Source organism: Aspergillus brunneoviolaceus (assembly GCF_003184695.1).
Source record: "Aspergillus brunneoviolaceus CBS 621.78 unplaced genomic scaffold BO95scaffold_54, whole genome shotgun sequence".
NCBI classification, from domain to species: Eukaryota; Fungi; Ascomycota; class Eurotiomycetes; order Eurotiales; family Aspergillaceae; genus Aspergillus; species Aspergillus brunneoviolaceus.
The window spans coordinates 989-18315 of NW_020290784.1; the positions used below are offsets into that span (position 1 = coordinate 989).

At 53.9% G+C, this 17327-nt stretch overlaps 5 protein-coding genes across 5 annotated transcripts; 2 read left to right on the forward strand and 3 right to left on the reverse strand.

Moving 5' to 3' along the window:
* Positions 1 to 1077: 1077 nt before the first annotated feature.
* lreA (GATA transcription factor LreA) lies at positions 1078 to 4315 on the forward strand. The gene is made up of 4 exons (XM_025587065.1): positions 1078 to 1884; positions 1952 to 2046; positions 2108 to 2546; positions 2608 to 4315. The coding sequence occupies exons 1-4, from the start codon at positions 1095 to 1097 to the stop codon at positions 3921 to 3923; spliced, it is 2640 nt and encodes an 879-aa protein (XP_025439846.1). The 5' UTR covers positions 1078 to 1094; the 3' UTR covers positions 3924 to 4315.
* A 16-nt stretch (positions 4316 to 4331) lies between these two features.
* BO95DRAFT_445111 (uncharacterized protein) lies at positions 4332 to 5844 on the reverse strand. Its single transcript, XM_025587066.1, has one exon. The coding sequence runs from the start codon at positions 5632 to 5634 to the stop codon at positions 4438 to 4440; it is 1197 nt and encodes a 398-aa protein (XP_025439847.1). The 5' UTR covers positions 5635 to 5844; the 3' UTR covers positions 4332 to 4437.
* Positions 5845 to 6169: 325 nt separating this feature from the next.
* Positions 6170 to 6913, forward strand: BO95DRAFT_368642 (cysteine hydrolase family protein; the record flags this gene model as incomplete). Its single annotated transcript, XM_025582843.1, has 1 exon — positions 6170 to 6913. One exon carries the CDS (start codon positions 6170 to 6172, stop codon positions 6911 to 6913), a length of 744 nt encoding a protein of 247 aa, XP_025439848.1.
* A 137-nt stretch (positions 6914 to 7050) lies between these two features.
* BO95DRAFT_455044 (ZZ type zinc finger domain protein) lies at positions 7051 to 11971 on the reverse strand (the record flags this gene model as incomplete). The annotated part of the gene is made up of 7 exons (XM_025588299.1): positions 7051 to 8001; positions 8057 to 8357; positions 9114 to 10328; positions 10362 to 10384; positions 10448 to 10659; positions 10712 to 11540; positions 11837 to 11971. 7 exons carry the CDS (start codon positions 11969 to 11971, stop codon positions 7051 to 7053), a joined length of 3666 nt encoding a protein of 1221 aa, XP_025439849.1.
* Positions 11972 to 14250: 2279 nt separating this feature from the next.
* BO95DRAFT_208136 (uncharacterized protein) lies at positions 14251 to 16659 on the reverse strand. Its single transcript, XM_025581090.1, has 2 exons — positions 15923 to 16659; positions 14251 to 15841 (listed from the first exon to the last, which is right to left on the reverse strand). Exons 1-2 carry the CDS (start codon positions 16567 to 16569, stop codon positions 14446 to 14448), a joined length of 2043 nt encoding a protein of 680 aa, XP_025439850.1. The 5' UTR covers positions 16570 to 16659; the 3' UTR covers positions 14251 to 14445.
* Positions 16660 to 17327: the final 668 nt, after the last annotated feature.

The following is a 17327-nucleotide window of genomic DNA, read 5'->3' on the forward strand; positions in this document are numbered from 1 at the left end:
ATTGCACAGAAGATAACTAAGCTACTCCGGAGTAGACGGTTGCCTCTCCCTCTCTCTCCCCCTCCGGAGGGTGAGGTGGATGCATCAGAATTGATACATCAACTGTTGAGGTTATGTCCAGTGGAGGAGGGTCCATCCACCAGTTGCCTCCCACCGCCTTCCTTCCCATCCAGCAGCTGTGCGAACCGACTTTCCCACTTCGGTCTCGTGTTTCTCTCTCTCGACTCTCTCTTCTCTCACCTCTCACCTCCTTCCCCTCTTGTCTTCCTCGCCTGCAACCTCAATCTTCGCCTCTTCTTCACTCACAACTGAAAAAAAAACAAAGAAAGAAAAAAAGTCCCAGTCACTGCTCACTCAAATTGGAGAGGGGCACATCAACGACTATTTCATTGTGGGCATCGTCATGCGAGATGTCGACTAGGCTGCCAGTCAACATCGACAATATTTCTTTTTTGCCCCTCCTCCTCTTAGCGCAGACGCTCGCCCTGTGCCTCGTTTACCAATAACAATATAGATCATTTCGCTTTCTCTCGCTCGGGGTCTCTGTCTCCCTCTCTTCTCTCGAGAGAGAAACCCGCGAGGGCTGGCGGTCGACTTCTTATATTAAAGGCTCCCCAAAAAAGAACATGGGTTGACCACTCACCGTGTCCCCTACCTTGTCTCCCCCGGTCCATTAGTATTAGTATTATTTTGATTATTTGATTATTTTGATTCTCGATCTCGATTCCTCTGCTTCTTCTTCTTCTTCCCTTTCCTCCCCCACTCTTGTCTCTCTCTTCTCGACCTCACCTAGTCCTTTCTCCTCTTTTCTCTTCTTCTTCGCCCTCTCCTCCTCCCGTCCTCCTCTCTCTTTCTGCACAGTCCATCTATCTCTATACTACCTGACCTTAACTTACATGGGGTCTTTTTGAGTCCGGACCGACCTTGTTTGTCCTTTCCTGCGCAGTGCCGCGGCTTCGATGCGACTTCCCCATTGGCCTGTCGCCTGATCTCGAATCGATCGGACGTGGTCCGTCGACCGCTTGAGTCGGCCTGACCCTTCCTCAGGCTCCTTACCACCGCCACCCCCCCCCCCCCCCCCCCTCTCCTCCGCCATGGAAGGTTTCGACGACTCCTTCTATCAGGCACACTATCCCATACAGGACCCCCAACTGGGTCCTCCCTCCGATCATCCTCACGCCCAGCAAAATTCTCTCCTTCCGCTAGCTTACCCCAATTCCGATCAGTTTCAACCGGGAACTTTTCCCTACCAATCGCACCCCTCAGATTTCTTGTCCAACGGTGCCCCTGGTGCCCTAATCCCATCCCATCCAAATGCATTGGCTCTGCATCAATCCGGTCTGCATAGCCACCACCCGGCCCCGTCCAGGACACCCGGTCTGGGAAGCCGAATCGCAAATGCCTCGATGCATGCCTACGATCCGATGTCTTTCCCGGGCCACGGCATGGTCATGAGCATGGAAGCAGCAAATAGCTTCGCTTACGATGCCTCCACTTTCCATACAACCGGCGCTTTAGATCCCAATCTCGATCGCCATCCTACTGTCCAGCGCCCCCCTTTGCCTACCCATGTCATTGATCTAGATCCTCCCGTTCTTGCTGCATATTCCATTCCCCGGAATCAATCGGCTCTCGCCACCACATACTGGGCTCCGCCTGTAGCTCAGGATCTAAGCACTCCCGTACAACCTGCAGTCGCCGCCGCCTCCGCCGCCCCCGCCGCTGCCAGGCCTCCCGCCGAAACCCCCTCCACATCGACGGCCCGCCCCGCGCGGCGTGCTGGTGCTGCTGCACAGGCGGAAGTGCAACAGCAGCCCTACGGGCAAGCCTCGAATACCACCGTATCCCATCGATTCATCCAGCCAAAGCGGCCTTCACCAAAGGGTGGGTATTGCTCTATTTGATTTCAATCTGAGTCGGAAGGCTGATGCGGATTCTTTACGCTTCTTAGCAGCCGTACCGCCTCGGGCCAAGACAGAAGTGGGTAGCGAGTCTCCATATTCCAGCATTTACTCCAGCAGTGGCTTCGATATCTTGGGCATATTGGTAGGTTCAAGTGCTGACCCGCCTACTCAACGCCATCGCCCACTGATCGACTTCCTTCTAGGCTCAAGTAGTGTCCCGGCCGGATGCCAAGATAAATATTGGTGCGGTGGACTTGTCCTGTGCCTTTGTGCTCTGCGATATCACCCAGGATGACCATCCCATTGTGTACGTCTCGGAAGCGTTCGAGCGGCTCACTGGTTACACCAATGATGAGATCGTGGGCCACAACTGTCGGTTCCTGCAAGGTCCCGACGGTGTGGTGTACCAGGGCATGCCGCGGAAGTTTGTCGATGAGAACACCGCCTTTCGCTTCCGGTCAACCATCGAGGATCGGGCTGAAATTCAGGCCAGTATCATCAACTACCGAAAAGGTGGACAACCTTTCGTGAACTTGGTTACCATGATTCCGATTCGATGGGGTGGCCCGGATTACCGCTTTTACGTCGGCTTTCAGGTCGATTTGGTCGAACAGCCCGACGCTGTCACCCGACGAAACCCCAGTATGACCCTCTCAGAACCCGAGCTGTTCATTGAAGCTGGACTGACATGACTCTTCCGCAGATGGCACGTACATGATCAATTATCAACGCAGTCAATTGCCCAACTACGTAGTCCCGTCTCCGGAGATGTACCGAGTCAACCCGGAGCTGATTACTATGTGGGCTCCGGAGCAGGTGTCGACAATTCTCGACAGCCTAAACGGCTCTATGCCCATCTATCGAGAATTACTGGATCGAGTTTTGGTGGAAAACACGGACGATGTCATTCATGTGCTTTCGTTTGAGGGTGAATTCCTCTATCTGTCCCCGTCTTGTCCCAAGGTCTTGGAATATGACGCGGTAGAACTAGTTGGGAAGGGCTTGTCCACCGTCTGCCATCCGAGTGACATCGGTCCTGTGATTCGCGAACTCCGTGCCTGCATTACTCCCGAGCCAGTGAGTGTGGCGTACCGCATCCGGAAGAAACATAGTGGATATGTCTGGTTCGAAAGCCACGGGTCGTGGCACATCACCGACCGCGGACGGCAATACATGGTTCTGGTGGGTCGTCCCCGGGCCGTGTACAGTCTTGATCATGTTGCTGTCGTTGGCCGTGGAGGCTTGGCAGAGAACGACCTTTGGGCTAAGCTGTCGATGTCCGGAATCGTCCTCTATGTTTCATCGAAGACGCGGCCGGTGCTAGGTCGGTTGCCGGAAGACCTGATTGGTAAGAGCATTCAGGACCTAATGGGAGCGGACACGCGACCACAGGCCTTGCAGGCGCTCGAGGCAGCGAGGGGTGGCCAACAGGTTTCGTTCAACCACAAGATCCGTCACCGCAAGGGCCACATGCTCCCGGTGCAGACGACGCTTTTACCCGGCGATGCAAAAGAAGGGGCCCCGCCTTCTTTCCTGGTGGCGCAGTTACGCTTCCCAAAGATGTCCACGCCCGGGGCATCTGACGAACCGGGTTCATCAACTGACCTGGGGCTCGCGCCAACCGGGGTGGACTTATCCGGGCTGGTGGGAACCAACCGGCTGCCAGCGGGCAATCAGCAATTAGCCTCGTTGGAAGATAATACGCTGTTCACGGAGCTGGCGCCCACGCGGGGTTCCAGCTGGCAGTTCGAACTGCGGGAATTGGAGAAGCAGAACCGCACCCTGTCGGACGAGATGCAGCGGTTGATCACACGGCGGAAGAAGCGCAAGCGCAAGCAGAGCACCATTGTGGTGGAAAAGAGCTGCTCGATGTGCCGGGCAAAGACCACCCCGGAGTGGCGGCGGGGACCCAGTGGCAACCGGGACCTTTGCAACAGCTGTGGACTGCGCTGGGCGAAGCAGGTGCGGAACGCGGCTCAGGCGACGGCCGGCGCGGTCCGCCCGGGCGTGACCTCATGATGAGTGATGAATTGTTTCGTTGTATTTGTGGATCCTTCTAGCGGTTGCTGCTTGAGTTTCTGGATAGTCTTCTGAGCATTTCATTCCTGAGATACCATTTGTGAGTAGGATGGCTTGGCCTGGCCTCCAAGGGGCGTGTGCGGTTTTATATGGAATGATTGATTAATTATGAGGGAAATGGATGGATGTGCATTGCTGCGGGCGGCGTTTTCTTTTGGTTGGGTGCGATGAATTTGAATTGTATACTACTAAGAAGGGTTTGACTTGGATATCAAATTGTGGCGGAACCTGCAGAAAGCTGAGAAGGAAAGCGTTTCGGACTCTTCGATGACTTGTCATTACAGTTGAGTGTCTAGTCTGTATAGCAAATGACACCTGAATATACTTCAAGCGTTCTATGAATCAATCGGGGGCCATTTGAGGGAGCATATATACCACTATACATACTCCTTACTATACATACCAAATATACTTGTATATGAATTGATGGAGTCTACATGAATAGAGGAACTACTCAACTCCTCCATTGCAACCACTTCTCCAACCATCGTCTCTCCTCGCGCTCCACCTCCCATCCATTTCTCCCATTGCCCCGAGAACCCACCCCAACTCCGCCGCGCTCCTCCACTGCAATGCGGACCTCGGCCGCTTCCATGGCCTGAACACCGCCACTCCTCCGGATCAACTCGTCATCCACCTCCAGATAATTCAGATACCGCTCTAAGCGCCGTCGATACACCAGGAGCACGGGCCAGGTCAGGCGATCATGCGACCTCGCCAGGCCGAACACCGTGCACGCCCGAGCGACCGCGTCTCGATCCCCGTCTCCACTCACGCCCATCAACCACCTCACGCTCTTCATCTCCTTCTCACTGCCGACCTCCGGCGCCGTGACCGTCCCGCGATCGAGGAGTAGCGCCACCTTCTTCCGTTGGACGCGCTTCGCGCGCTCCTTCTCCAACTGGCGGGGCACGCGACACGTCCGCGGGGTGACGGCATTGCCGAGCGCCAGGACGACGAGGGGCGTGAATTCGCCGCAGACGATGAGGAGGAGGGTGAAGGGGATCATGCGACGGATGTCGTAGGCGGCGCGATGGAGGAGCTGGAAGCTGGAGCGTGAGATGACGCCCCGCCTGTTGCTGTTGTTGTCCTTTGCTGTCGTCGTCGTCGTCGTCGTAACATTGGTGCGACCCTTGCTCGGCCCCAGTGCCTCTTGCGTCACCGCCAAATAGGCGGAGGTCGGGAGATGTGCGGGTAAGCCCAGGGCGCGGCGGAGAGGCACCGCGGCGCGGTGGTTGTGGTAGACATTCTTGAGGCCGGTCTTGTAGAAGGTCAGGTAGGCGCGGCCGACGGCGAGGTAGTGTTTGAGTTTGTCGGCGGGCGAGGCCGAGGGCCCGAGGGCGGAGGGGAGGGTGAGCTCTGCTGGGCGGGTGCTCGCGGGCGGGTTGATGTCGCTGGAGAGGGAGTGGCTGGCGGTGGAGGTAAGCGATTGCGGGGATGAGGTTTGGGACTTGGAAGAGGAGGGAGACGAGGTGGCGGATGTGGTGGAGAAGTAATTGCAGTGGTCGTGTCTGTTGAGCTGTTGTTGTTGGTGGCGGAGGAGAGAAGTGATGCTGCTGCTGCTACTGCTGCTGTTGCTGCTCAGGGAGGTTGTCGGCGGTCGTGATCGGAGGAGCACTCGGGCCTGGGGAGCTCTGAGGGAAACCGGCATTGTTTGCCGGGGGAACACAGTTGAGAGAGATAGGAGGAGTGGAAGAGCTCAATGCAAGTGAGGAGTACTTAGAGGGACGATTGATTGAAGGAAGGAAGGAAGAAACAAAGTGCGGAGTTTGGATGGAGTAACACGGCGGAGATATTCACCTGAGGCAACGAGGCATAATCTTCTGCCTTAGGCATCAGTAATCGTCATCGTGAACAACAGGAGCCGAATTAATCTCAATATATCAACTGACTTAGGATATTCTCTTGTCAAAGGTCATTCTCTGCTACCCCGTAGAGTCACGTTACAGTTTGATTTATCATCAGGGATCAATTGGTAATCCGTATCTGCTGACACATATGACTCACTCACCACCACCATCGCGATCTATAACCACCTTGAGGTATAAATCATCTCACCCCCCATCCTCGTCATCAGCAACCAAGCGAAGAATATGAAGACACCACACTTCCTCAACCACCTTGCCCACCACGCCCACACCGATACTCACCATACCACCCACGAATCAACCAAGACATCAACCGCCATGACCCCTCCCAATCCACCAATAACCTTCACCACCCCGACGGCGCTCCTCCTCATTGACAACCAAACCGCCTTCACGCATCCAACCCACTGGGGCCCCTCACGGTCCAACCCGCTCTACGAGCCCAACATCCAATCCCTTCTGCTCGCCTTCCGCGTGGCGGCCGCAGCAGCAGCAGCAGCGCAGACGACGCCCACCACGACCACCACCATGGAAGTCATCCATGTCTTCCACACCTCGACGGAGCCAGACTCGCCCTTCCACCCGGCGGCCCCGGTCAACGGGCGCGAGCCGCTCGACTTCGCCGTGCCCGCGCCGGACGGCTCAGAGCCCGTCTTCTGGAAATGCGTCAACTCGAGCTTCATCGGCACGGGGCTGGAGGCCCACCTGCGCGCGCGCGGGATCCGCCAGCTGGTCGTGACGGGCTTGACCACCGATCACTGTGTGTCGACGACCGTGCGCATGGCGGCGAACCTCGGCGTGGTGGATCGCGGTCGGGGTACCCACGAGGGCGGGGAGGAGGATGGTCTTGTGCCCGTGGATCAGCGCACGGGCGCGCATGCAATCCCACCGACGGCGGTTCCAGGGCGCATCCTCTTGGTAGGCGATGCGACGGCGACGTGGGCAAAGGGGGGCTTCGATGCGGAGACGGTGCACGCGGTTTCGTTGGCGAGTCTGGATGGCGAATTCGCGGAGGTGGTAAGGACTGAGGAGGTAGTCAAAGCATTGAGGAAGATTATATAGTTTTCTTTATTGGTCTTTTGTTTTTCTCCCTCTTGAATGAGGATACATAGAGGGAGGAGGAGGATTCAATAGCGTAAGTAATTTGCGGATGAAGATAATGATAAGAAAGTAGTTTCGCTTCAGTGTAGCCCCCCCCCCTACAACGGCACCTCCACAGCAATGATATTTTTCGACACAAAGCCTGTCACAAACAGCATCGCCGTCTTCGCCACAGAATCCTTGGGATCTACAGGGAGCAACAACGCGGTGCTGGCGGATCGGATGTTGCTTCCATCATCCTCGAAAATGAGCCGCTTCTCCCATTCCGGGTTCGCTGTGTCTCCGAAATGACGACGCAGGTGCCACACCATGACTCCTTCCTGAGCATGCGGGTCGTTGTGAGTTCGGCGAAGATCGACTGCCCGCAGCAGACCACCGACCACGTATCCGCTAGCGTCATCCTCGGGGGTTGCATAGGGATCGTCATAGTAGGTTGGATTATCGATCGTGCTCTCGAACGCAAACTCATCCAGCACCGAGAGGGTGCGGTTGCTGCGGTCTGCCCTTGCACGGTACATGATGCCTCCTGCGGCACTGGAGAGCAACAACTCCTCCTTGGACTGCCCATGGCCCAATCCATTGAGGTTCAGGTATCCCTGAGACGCCACGACGGCATCGACGCCCGTAGCTGCGCTGTTCGACTGAACAGGATCAACATTCACATGGATGACATTGGTCCATTTTGCCAACGGGAGTATATCTTCGACCGTGCGCATGATGCCTTCTCGATAGAAGTGATCGTTCGTGACATAAATCGAGTGCAGGCTCTCGGCGTAAATGTCGTTCGGGGTGACAATCAAAGGATGGGAAATTGAGCGGACATGGCGAACGGTGCTGGATCCCAAGACATGGTGAAAGAGCTCAATCTGGGAGTGGGCCTTCGGAATGCCTTCAGTTGAGGGCTTCTCAAAGTAGTGCGGGTTCGATAAATGGTTAATCGCATAGATGTAAATGGCACCCTGGCGATCCGGATCGTCGACCAGATCAATCCCATGCGTCACAAAGGGCCCGTGGAAGTTATCGAATGCAAGCCGCCGGGACTTGAGGGTCTAGTCGTATGCCATGAGCCTCGCATCACCATCATGCCGACTGGGCACGTCTTACCTTGAGGTCGATGACATGAAATGAACCTGTTGACTGAGCCGGCCCCTGCAAATTGCCTAGTGGCGGGAACCATTCGAAGCGGGGCAAGAGAGAGTCTTCACAGGCTGCAAAGATCTGGCCAGTAGGTTGATAGTAATGCATATCTTCGCACTGCATGGTGTCTTCGATCTTATGGATTTTCTGGGCCTCGATTGTCACGATGTCAGTGGCTGTCCGGAAGACTCCCACGACGGTGAGCCAGTGACAGACAGGCCAATAAAGATTGGCTGCCACCAAGACAAGGATGGCGAGATTGAAAAAGCTCTTCATAATGGAAAAAAGATACTCGAAGGTAGGCTAGCCAGCGTGGTCAGTCTGCGTGGCCGTGACTGCGCTTCTGTTGGGCCGGTGAGCGTGTCTACGTGTTAGTTGTCCCATTTCTCGGAACAACCTTCAAGCGGAGCATTGGAAAAAGGAAGGAAGGAGGAGGAGGAGGAGGAGGAAGAGGAGAGGAGGAGGCAAGGGGGCCGGGGGCAGGCCAACTGATAGGTGAGCAAATCTCCTCACCCAAAGAGGAATGCGGGGGTTGGGGAATGAGTGGAGAAGAAAGTGAATGAGCCAAAGAGAAAATGCTTGTATATATGTGTGTGTGTGTGTGCGTGTGCGCGACAGAAGAGAATGCATTAGGTAATAAGACGAAGTGTTGATGGAGGAGGTCGATGAGGAGGGAGAGCTTCATACCTTACTCTACTTAATCTACTGGTCTATCACACACTGTTTGCAACCTGAGAATTGGAGTTGAGTCTGAGTCTCTCACTATAGCTAATTTCATCATTCCATAATTCATCTCCTCCCCCTACCCCGCTTTTCGTTAGGCTGGATGCAATCCCCTTTTCCCATTCAATTACAGAGCCCCGGATTTAGCTAAGTCAGAAGAGAAAGCAAGGAAATAGAAACATAAAACCCAAAAAGCACCCCAGAAGCACTGTCCCCACTTCATTCATCGCTAAGTAACTCCATCCACAACCCAGAAAGTCCGTGCTTTCAAGAGTCCCTGTCGTGAACCAAGCCACTCCACTAATGCTGGGACTTGGCCTCGAGGTACTCTTGATCACTGGCATCCAGGATGTCGTACTCCTCGTCTGTCAAGAGACCAACGTCCGTCTCATCATCCAAGGTCAGACTGTCCATGTCATCCAGAACATCCTGCTCCGAGCGGTAGGACACCGAGGGTGCCGTAATTGCCGCTTCGTGCGTGCTCGACTCCGGAGACTCCTTCTCTAACTTGGGAAAGATCATCTGACTACCCGTAGGCTCAGGCTGATCAGCTTCCACAGCGGGTGCCGCTTGGACATCCTCGGACGGCGAGGGGGTCTCAGCCACCAGGTTCACGTTGCGCACTTGGATATCACACCACAAACGGTGGCCAAATGGCATGCCGGTAGGAAGCTTGAGTCGCCAATAGGAAATGGCAGTGCCTAGACGGCTAGGTGTCTTGAGGGTCACCGTGAAGTCGGCACTCTGACCGGGCTCCAAAGGCTGGCTCAACTTGTTGCTCTCCATGGCGGCGGCGATGGAGTTGAGGCTCAATGGGTGGTTGGTGTCCACATTGAACATTGAATCGCCACCTACAAACTGCACATCCGTCCCGGCAGGCCACGCCAAAGGACCCGGGTTGAACAGTGTCCATGTTTGCTGGAAAGGAGTGTTGGGAGCCATGGCCGTGTCATCGGGGATTGTGTCACGAATGAAGAAAGCTTGGTACCCAGAGGCGGGATCCACAGCCAGGTTCTGTTCAGTTTGTTCAGCTGGGGCTGGGGTCGTGTCCACAATAGGGCTGGCTTGCTCCACGGGAGCCGGCTCCTCAATGGCCTCTTTGGCTGCTTCGGACGCTTCCTGGACCGTCTGCTCAGGTTCACCAAGAGTGGCGGATTCAATTGAGAGAGACTTTTCCAGGCGGTCACCGATCATGGTCACGCCTTGCTCGGATCTATCGAAGGTGCTGACCCGGACGTCGCGCACGGGGGTCTTGAGCATGAGCAATGGGTGGGTTCGGTTATGCGTATTTGTCGGGTGAACCTCGCAACTGGCGCAGAAATCGGTATCATGGCACACGGAACACTTGTACCTAGTACCAGTGATGAATGTGGGACAGGACTTGGTCCGACACAGAGGACCGTCACAGTAGATACCGTAGTGCACCTCGTGGTTGATCAAAGGCTCAGCAATCGTATCATAAAGGGGAGCGAACCGATGACCGGGGTGTTGCTGAGGGACCTTCTCGTAGCATTCGCTGCAGTAGTCCCAGTCCGGGCAGGTCAAGCACTTGTGGCGGACACCAACGATACGCTAGCACAACCGTTAGTTGACTCTAGACAACATATAAGAACCGGACAGAACCAAGAACAATACCTTCTCGCATCCATCACAGATTGCCGCATGGTGATGATGACGCCCTGGGTTGCAACGCGACTGGACGATACTCTTCAAAGCGAACTGGCGGTCCTCAACCAGAGCGAATGTGTGGGCGGGATGATGACCATGCGAGTCCTTGAGGAGGCAGGTAATACAGAGATCGTAGTCATCACAGTCAGCACACGAGACCATCTTGCTCTCTTCATGTTCTATGACTAGTTAACATCTTATTAGATTCAGGATACAGACAAGGAGGTTTACCTTTGAGACAGTCATTACAGATACGCAGACTATTTGGCTCTGGCGCGGCCGGAGCTGAAGGTGGAGCTGAAGCTGGAGCGGGTTTGGGAGAGGGCTCGCGGACTGGTTCGGGAGTCGACATCGTAGGCGCCTCTTTGGCGTCCTCAATTGCTACCTTGCGGGGAGGAATCGTCTCGGTGGTACTGTTGGTGACTTGGCCATCTTTGACGACCCGTCTAATCAACCAGTGCTCTTCATTGAGACAGGTCGCTCCGCTGTTCACGCATTGAGGGCAGAGATCATAATCCCCATTATCGCAAATGCTGCAGTGATAGTGTTCGTTCGGAATGGACAAACCACAGCGATTGCAATCGATGCAGAATACTCCGCTGGGAGAGGCATGGGACACGACCGGGAAGTGGGAACCGTCGAACACGAAGTCACGGAAGTTCGGTGGTGGAGAAGGCTCAGTCTCCCAGTGAGCAGATTGAGTCTCTGCTGAGATGGGACAAGCCACATTGTCAACCAGGTCGGTGGCTGATGCGGACGCCGTAGTAGGCACAACTTCAGCCTGAGATTCAGGGAGGGGGGAACCCAAGACAGTTTCTAGGTAGCTATATCGAGAGGCAGTCTGCTGTTCAGACGATCCTTCCTCCATAGGGGGTTGGGAAGCAATCTCATCGGCAGTAGTGGCCTTGATTCGCAGCTTGAGTTTCGCTTTGGCTGCCCGGTAGAGTTGTTTGTAAACGGCCGGGTTCTGGCTGTCCAGGTGCACATAGTTGCCGGCACTGTCTGAGTACCGCTCAAAAATCACGTTCACGCCGTCCGGCACACTAAGCAGTTGGCGGAGCTAGAGCCAAGATAAGGGATCAGCATGCGGTAAGCAATGGGCGCGGCTTGCACAGCTGATCAAAATCCTCGTTACGAAGTGACGGAATTATAGGGAGGCATAGGCCTCCAAATGAATGAGACACATATACAGGGGAGGAGACATCATTCTAGCGAGGAAAGTGGTTTTCCGAAGAAAAAGACACTGGGGGAGAGAAAGGCAGAGAGTAGCGGAGGGAAGGGCAGGTTTAAGGTTGATTTTGGGGGGGGGGGGCGGAGGAGCTCCGGTCGGAGGTCGAGTGGGGACTCGAAACTCACATTCTGGGGTAGAGTACGAGCTCCAAGCTCTTTCAACGGAATCTTGAAGCGACGAGTGTTGTCATTATACAACACCTTGACTGTGATCAAAGTGCTGGGACCCACAGCTGAAGTGGGAGCAGTGGGAGTAGCCATGGTGATACTGATAATGTTGATTGATGATGATGTTCGACCGTGTGGAAGCTCTTGCTTGGCGTAGAAATAAGAGGGTCTGGACCTTATGGATCAGGCAGCACGGCAACGCTAACGGGCTCGGGCGTGATCAAGTAGTAGAAATAGTCTTGAAGTCCAAGTGGCAAAGCACGAGACAGAATTAGAGCACTAAAACAGCCCAGCTGAGATGATGTTAATTGAGAGAGAAAGAGAGGATGAAAGGAGGATAGATAATGGATAGATGTAGAGCGTGGGATGAATGGATGGATGGATGGATGGATGGATGGCTGTGGGTGAGATGATGGTTGATGAAAGGAGTCAAGGAGGAGTAAGGGGAAGGAGAGTGAGAAGTAACTAAAAGAGTAGACAGAGATAGAAAAGATTCAAAGGATTTGAAAGGGGGAGAGGGTGAGGTGGTGTTGAGGAAGATTAAGTTGGAAAGAGGGAGATGGGGAGATGACGGAAGAGAAGGGGAGAAAGAGAAGAGGAGGAAGAGGAGAGAAGGAGGAGAAGGCGGAGTTAAAGAGGGAGGGAAAAAGCAGCTGAAGCTGGAGGTCAGCTGGTTGCTTGAAGGCAGAGCCCTGCCAGCCTGCGCGTCCGCGGTAGCTGGCTGGCTGCATCCGGCCGAGGCGGTGAGCCTTCTATTTTACTCGATGTATCCATAGTACTATGTACAGTAACTTAGTTGTTACTATAGTACTATGTCAGAACCTACCTACCTAGCAACTTAACTACCTAGTACTCATAGTTGACTACTGTAAACTAAAACCTAAAAAATAATCACCTTGTTTGATTTCCGTCATTCCTTCCTTTTCCTTCTCGTTTTCTTTTGTTCTTTTTCCTGGGCCCACCGATCTGTTGACGTGATATACTCGAATACATTCAAATAGTGAGTACTGTACTCCGTACTTAGGATTGCTTCAGTGATTGTCAATTGACCTAGTTACTAGGTACAACGCCAACTGGTACATGAAGGTCTTGCTTCCCCACTTCTGTAATCATCATTGCCTATCTGTACGGCACGGATCTCCGGTTCTCTTCCACTTACCCCGACTCAGTGACTCCACAGAACCAGTGGAATGGCTATCGAAGTACCTGCTAAGTATTCTGTACTGTACTGTACCTCTGCTATCTATCCTTTCTTACCCCTCCCCCCCCCCGGTGGATCCGATGCCTGCAGAATTATGAGGCATTGCTGAGTGACATCTCATCGGGTCTCATTTTGGAATTCCCCGGTTCGTCTTGTCCACCCCTCTAGTGCAGTATGATTTCATACTGACCGGGAGGAAGAGGGGACAGTACTGCTGTTGCTCAGGGTGCTGCCACTTGGTGGTAGATCCTTTCTTCCGAGCCCGTTTTGACAGCCAGTGCTGACGTCACCATCAGATCGCCTGCTGGGGGATCACCTAGCAATTGTGCAATAATGCCTGCTATGCGATGCTATGGTCGGTCCTAAATTCACCATTAAGCTGTAAAAAGTGATGCAGTAATGCATCCATCCCTATTGCTCCATATCTCTCACATCCTCTTGCCGTTCCTTCTTGAATCTTCGCACTGGATATTTCTTGCATCATGCGACTCACAAGAAGCTAGTATACGAAGAACACTCCCTGACAACGTCTTGGCTCTTGGCTGTCGGCGCCGAGAGCTTGCCACTTTTCCCCTCTCAACTGACAGGCACCCACCGAACAAGCTTGGCCGCCGATCAGACCAGCTGAGTCTTTCTCATCGCTACGAATAGGCATCAACACCAACGAGAGTAGTGAGTATCATTCAGTACATTCATTATAAAGACCATGGAAACTGGACATGCAACGAAGTCACGAAAAATAAGGGCCATGGTCATTCATTCACCGCGTGCGTACATGGAACAAAAATGGTATCCGTACACCGGGAGGACTGGTGGTGTCCCGCAGCAAGCAACTACTGGCGGTCACATCGCCCGGAAAAACAACCATGAAACAAAAAAGAAGAAAAAAAGAATAAGAGATAGAGATAGACAAGAAGACACCGACGGGAGAAACGGCAATAGCTATAGAGTGATGGGGAAATTCAAGGGCGAATGACGAGGCGGGGAGATCACAAGAGTCGCTAGTAATGCAGAAAAGCCTAATCTAACCACAACTGAAAGACAGCCCGAACAGCATAAACATGCTCGGCGAGCCTATACCACGGAAAGATAAAACTGGAAGAGTGAGCATAGGTCACATCAAGAAGAGCCGTGGCAGAAAAGAGACATCATCACGTTTTCGAAGACATGTCAAAAATCGGTGCGTTTCCGTGAGAATGAAAATATGAGGGAATATAGAAAAATAATAGAAAAGAAAAATGGTCATCATGGAGGGGAGGTCAGAGATTTTAGAGTCGGTAGTATGGAAGGGATTTTAAGAAGATAGACGAAGAGAAGAGAAGAGAAAAGAGACGGAAATCGAGAAGTGAAGCCTCCAGTGGGCCAATCACTGCGAGGCATAGTAGACACCGCCCTGGGACTGGGCGTAATAGTAAGTTGCGCCTGGCGGTGTTAACATCCCACCCATGCCAACCACTCCACCAGGCGCGGGAGCATTGTGCATTCCGTATGACGAGTTGGGATACATCTGGTTGGGATCATAGAAGTAGACCGTCCCGCCAGCTTCATGGGCAACCATTCCTGGCTGCGACGCTTGTTCACCCGACGAAGGCGCCGCCGGCATCGTGTAGGGGGGCCCATGTTGTCCCTGCGGGAAGGCCGGCGCGGAGGCTCCTGGAGCACTTGCCGCGTTGAAAGTGGAATAGTCTGTACCTGAACTCGGGTAATAGACGGCAGCCGCCGGGTATGATGCAGGATAGAACACCTGAGGTTGCTGAAATCCGTATGGTTGGAACGGCTGCGCATGGATCGCGCGGTCGGGAATGTGGGACACAGGCGTTGCAGACGTGTGAGCAGCAGGTGCGTGGGCAGAGGCCTCGGGACCATAGACGGGTCCGTTGGCAGGCATCGGCACCTGGTGATGGAAAGGCTGCTCCTGTTGGGGCTGGGGCGTGTGGAAGGGAAAGGCTGCCGGCATCTCGATGTCGGCAACTGAAACGGCCTTCTGAGGACGAGGCTGATGCATCGGAATGGGAGCCGGGCGGCTCTCACGGTACGCGGGGGGCTGCGGTAAAGAAGACATAGGGGGCGGAATTGCCGACGAGGCGACTACTGGACCAGCAGGAACCTGCGGGATTCCCAAAGGCGGTCGGGGAGGAGGTAGGCGGACGACTGGCTTTCCATTTTCAGTGGTAATGATGGTAGGCCGTGAGAAAACCGAGCCGGCCGGCGAGTGCCATCCCTCCTGTGAGGGCGGCTTGCCCAAGGATGATCGTCGGCTGATACTGACACTAGGGGCGTACGTCGAAGTTGCATAGATGCTGGGGCGTCGCCCTGTCACAAAACCGCCACGACGTCCGCGAAAAGCCTGCTGATTCGGGCGCAGAGCCCGGGGGATGAAGATGAAGGACCGCTCTATGGCGGGAAAAATATATCGAGGAGGTTGGCCCGGAAGCGAGATCCGGACAGGTTTATCGCGACGTAGCGGAGGGCGATGCTGAGGGAGCCGAGTGTGTTGCTTTTTTGTGATTGCTGGATAGGATATAGGCTGTTCCATACCTGGTAAGAGGACCACCACCGGCACGTTCCCGATCAACGTAGTGCTCGAAAAAGACCGATTAGGCGGGGATGACCTGGGAGCCGTGGGAACAGGTCGCTGGGGGTAGTTCGAGAACCCTGTTGACACGGTTGGGGCCTTGGCTGTCGCTGGACGGTCTCCAGCGACGGTATCGTGGAGATCATGTGTCCACTGCCCTTCGCTTGCATCCGACTTGACGTTGTGTCTACAGCAGGTTAGCTGGTGTTATGGGCTGACACGTAGAAGCGACCGGCTCTACGAGATCGGGGTCTGGAACTTGACGCACCTGCGCACATTACCGTCCACAATAAGTCCATATGGCCTGGACTTCGATTTCGTGGAAGCCTTGTGGCCATTCGTCACAGTGTCGATAGAACGCTTATCGTGAAGGAAGAAGCTCCCTCGGGTGGGCACCAAAGCAGGGTTCTTATCCTTCTCCTTGGTTATGGTCCTCTCCTGCTCCCGGTGTTTCTTCTCTGTAATGGTCTCCCTTCTCGGTTCCGATGGTGGTGCCGATGGGGTCCTTCCCGTTAGAGGGCCAATCTCCCCTTTCAAGTCATCGAAATGGATCTCCGCCTCCCGGGTGGTGTCTTCCGATAGTTTCATGCCAATCATCATAGCCTCTGTATCTGACATCGTGCTAGCGAGAAGCCGTTTGCTCGGAGATGTCGAATGACGGCGCCCCGGTTTCTGGTTTACTTCTGGCCTTCGGCCATTGAGTCGTGAAGCATGAGTGTGCGAAGATGTTTGCAGCTCGTCGTCGCTTTCATCACTACCTTCTCCATCGGCGTCTTCATCATCTTGGTGGCTGATAACAGAGCCTTCGCTGAGAGAGTCATCCTCCAGCTCACCGTCGAGTGAGCCCTCATCTTCGCCTTCCTCGTCTCTTCTCCTTCGGCGGCTAGCACCGATGTTGTGACGTCGTGGGGCCATCTAGACGAAGTCAAATGAATCGAAAGAGGGTAGCTATAATGATCGAGGATGATTGCGGTGTAGGCAAACGAGACGAATTATAAGAAATGATCGAGGTGCACTGACGGCTTGCAGGAGCAGGTGTTTGCTAGTGGTGGTGGTGATGAGGATGGTGGTTGGTCGGCTGGTCGGTTGGTTGTGGCTAATGGTGGTCGGCGGCGGGTGGGAGGACAGAGGTCAAGGCAAACAGAACGGGGACCAGGAAGAAGAAAGTAGTGACACGCATGTGAGAAGAAGGGGAGGGGGGGAGGGGGAAGAACGAAAAAAAAAAAAAAAAAAAAAAAAAAAAAAAAAAAAAAAAAAAAAAAAAAAAAAAAAAAAAAAAAAAAAAAAAAAAAAAAAAAAAAAGGGGGAGGAGGAGGAAGGAAGAAGAAGCAGAAGAAGAAGATGCTGATGAAGAACAAGAAGAAGAAGGAAAAAGAAAAACGAAGTAATCGAGGAGCAAGAAAAAGATAGAATACTGCACCTCTAAAAAGAGGGCGAAGGAGAGATTGAGGGAAAAGGAAAAGCAACAACAGCACCTCTTAAGTTAGTTGGAGTGGTTAGTTCAGTTCAATTCAGTTGGGGGTGGGAGGAGTTGGTGGTTTTGAGCATTGCGAGAGACGGAGCCCTGAGAGAGCCATGACATCTCTTTCGATGTCAACCAGCTCAATCCGGTTTAGTGCCCTCCACGACCACCTCAGCGATTCTAGAACGAGTACGGAGTACTTGAGATTAGT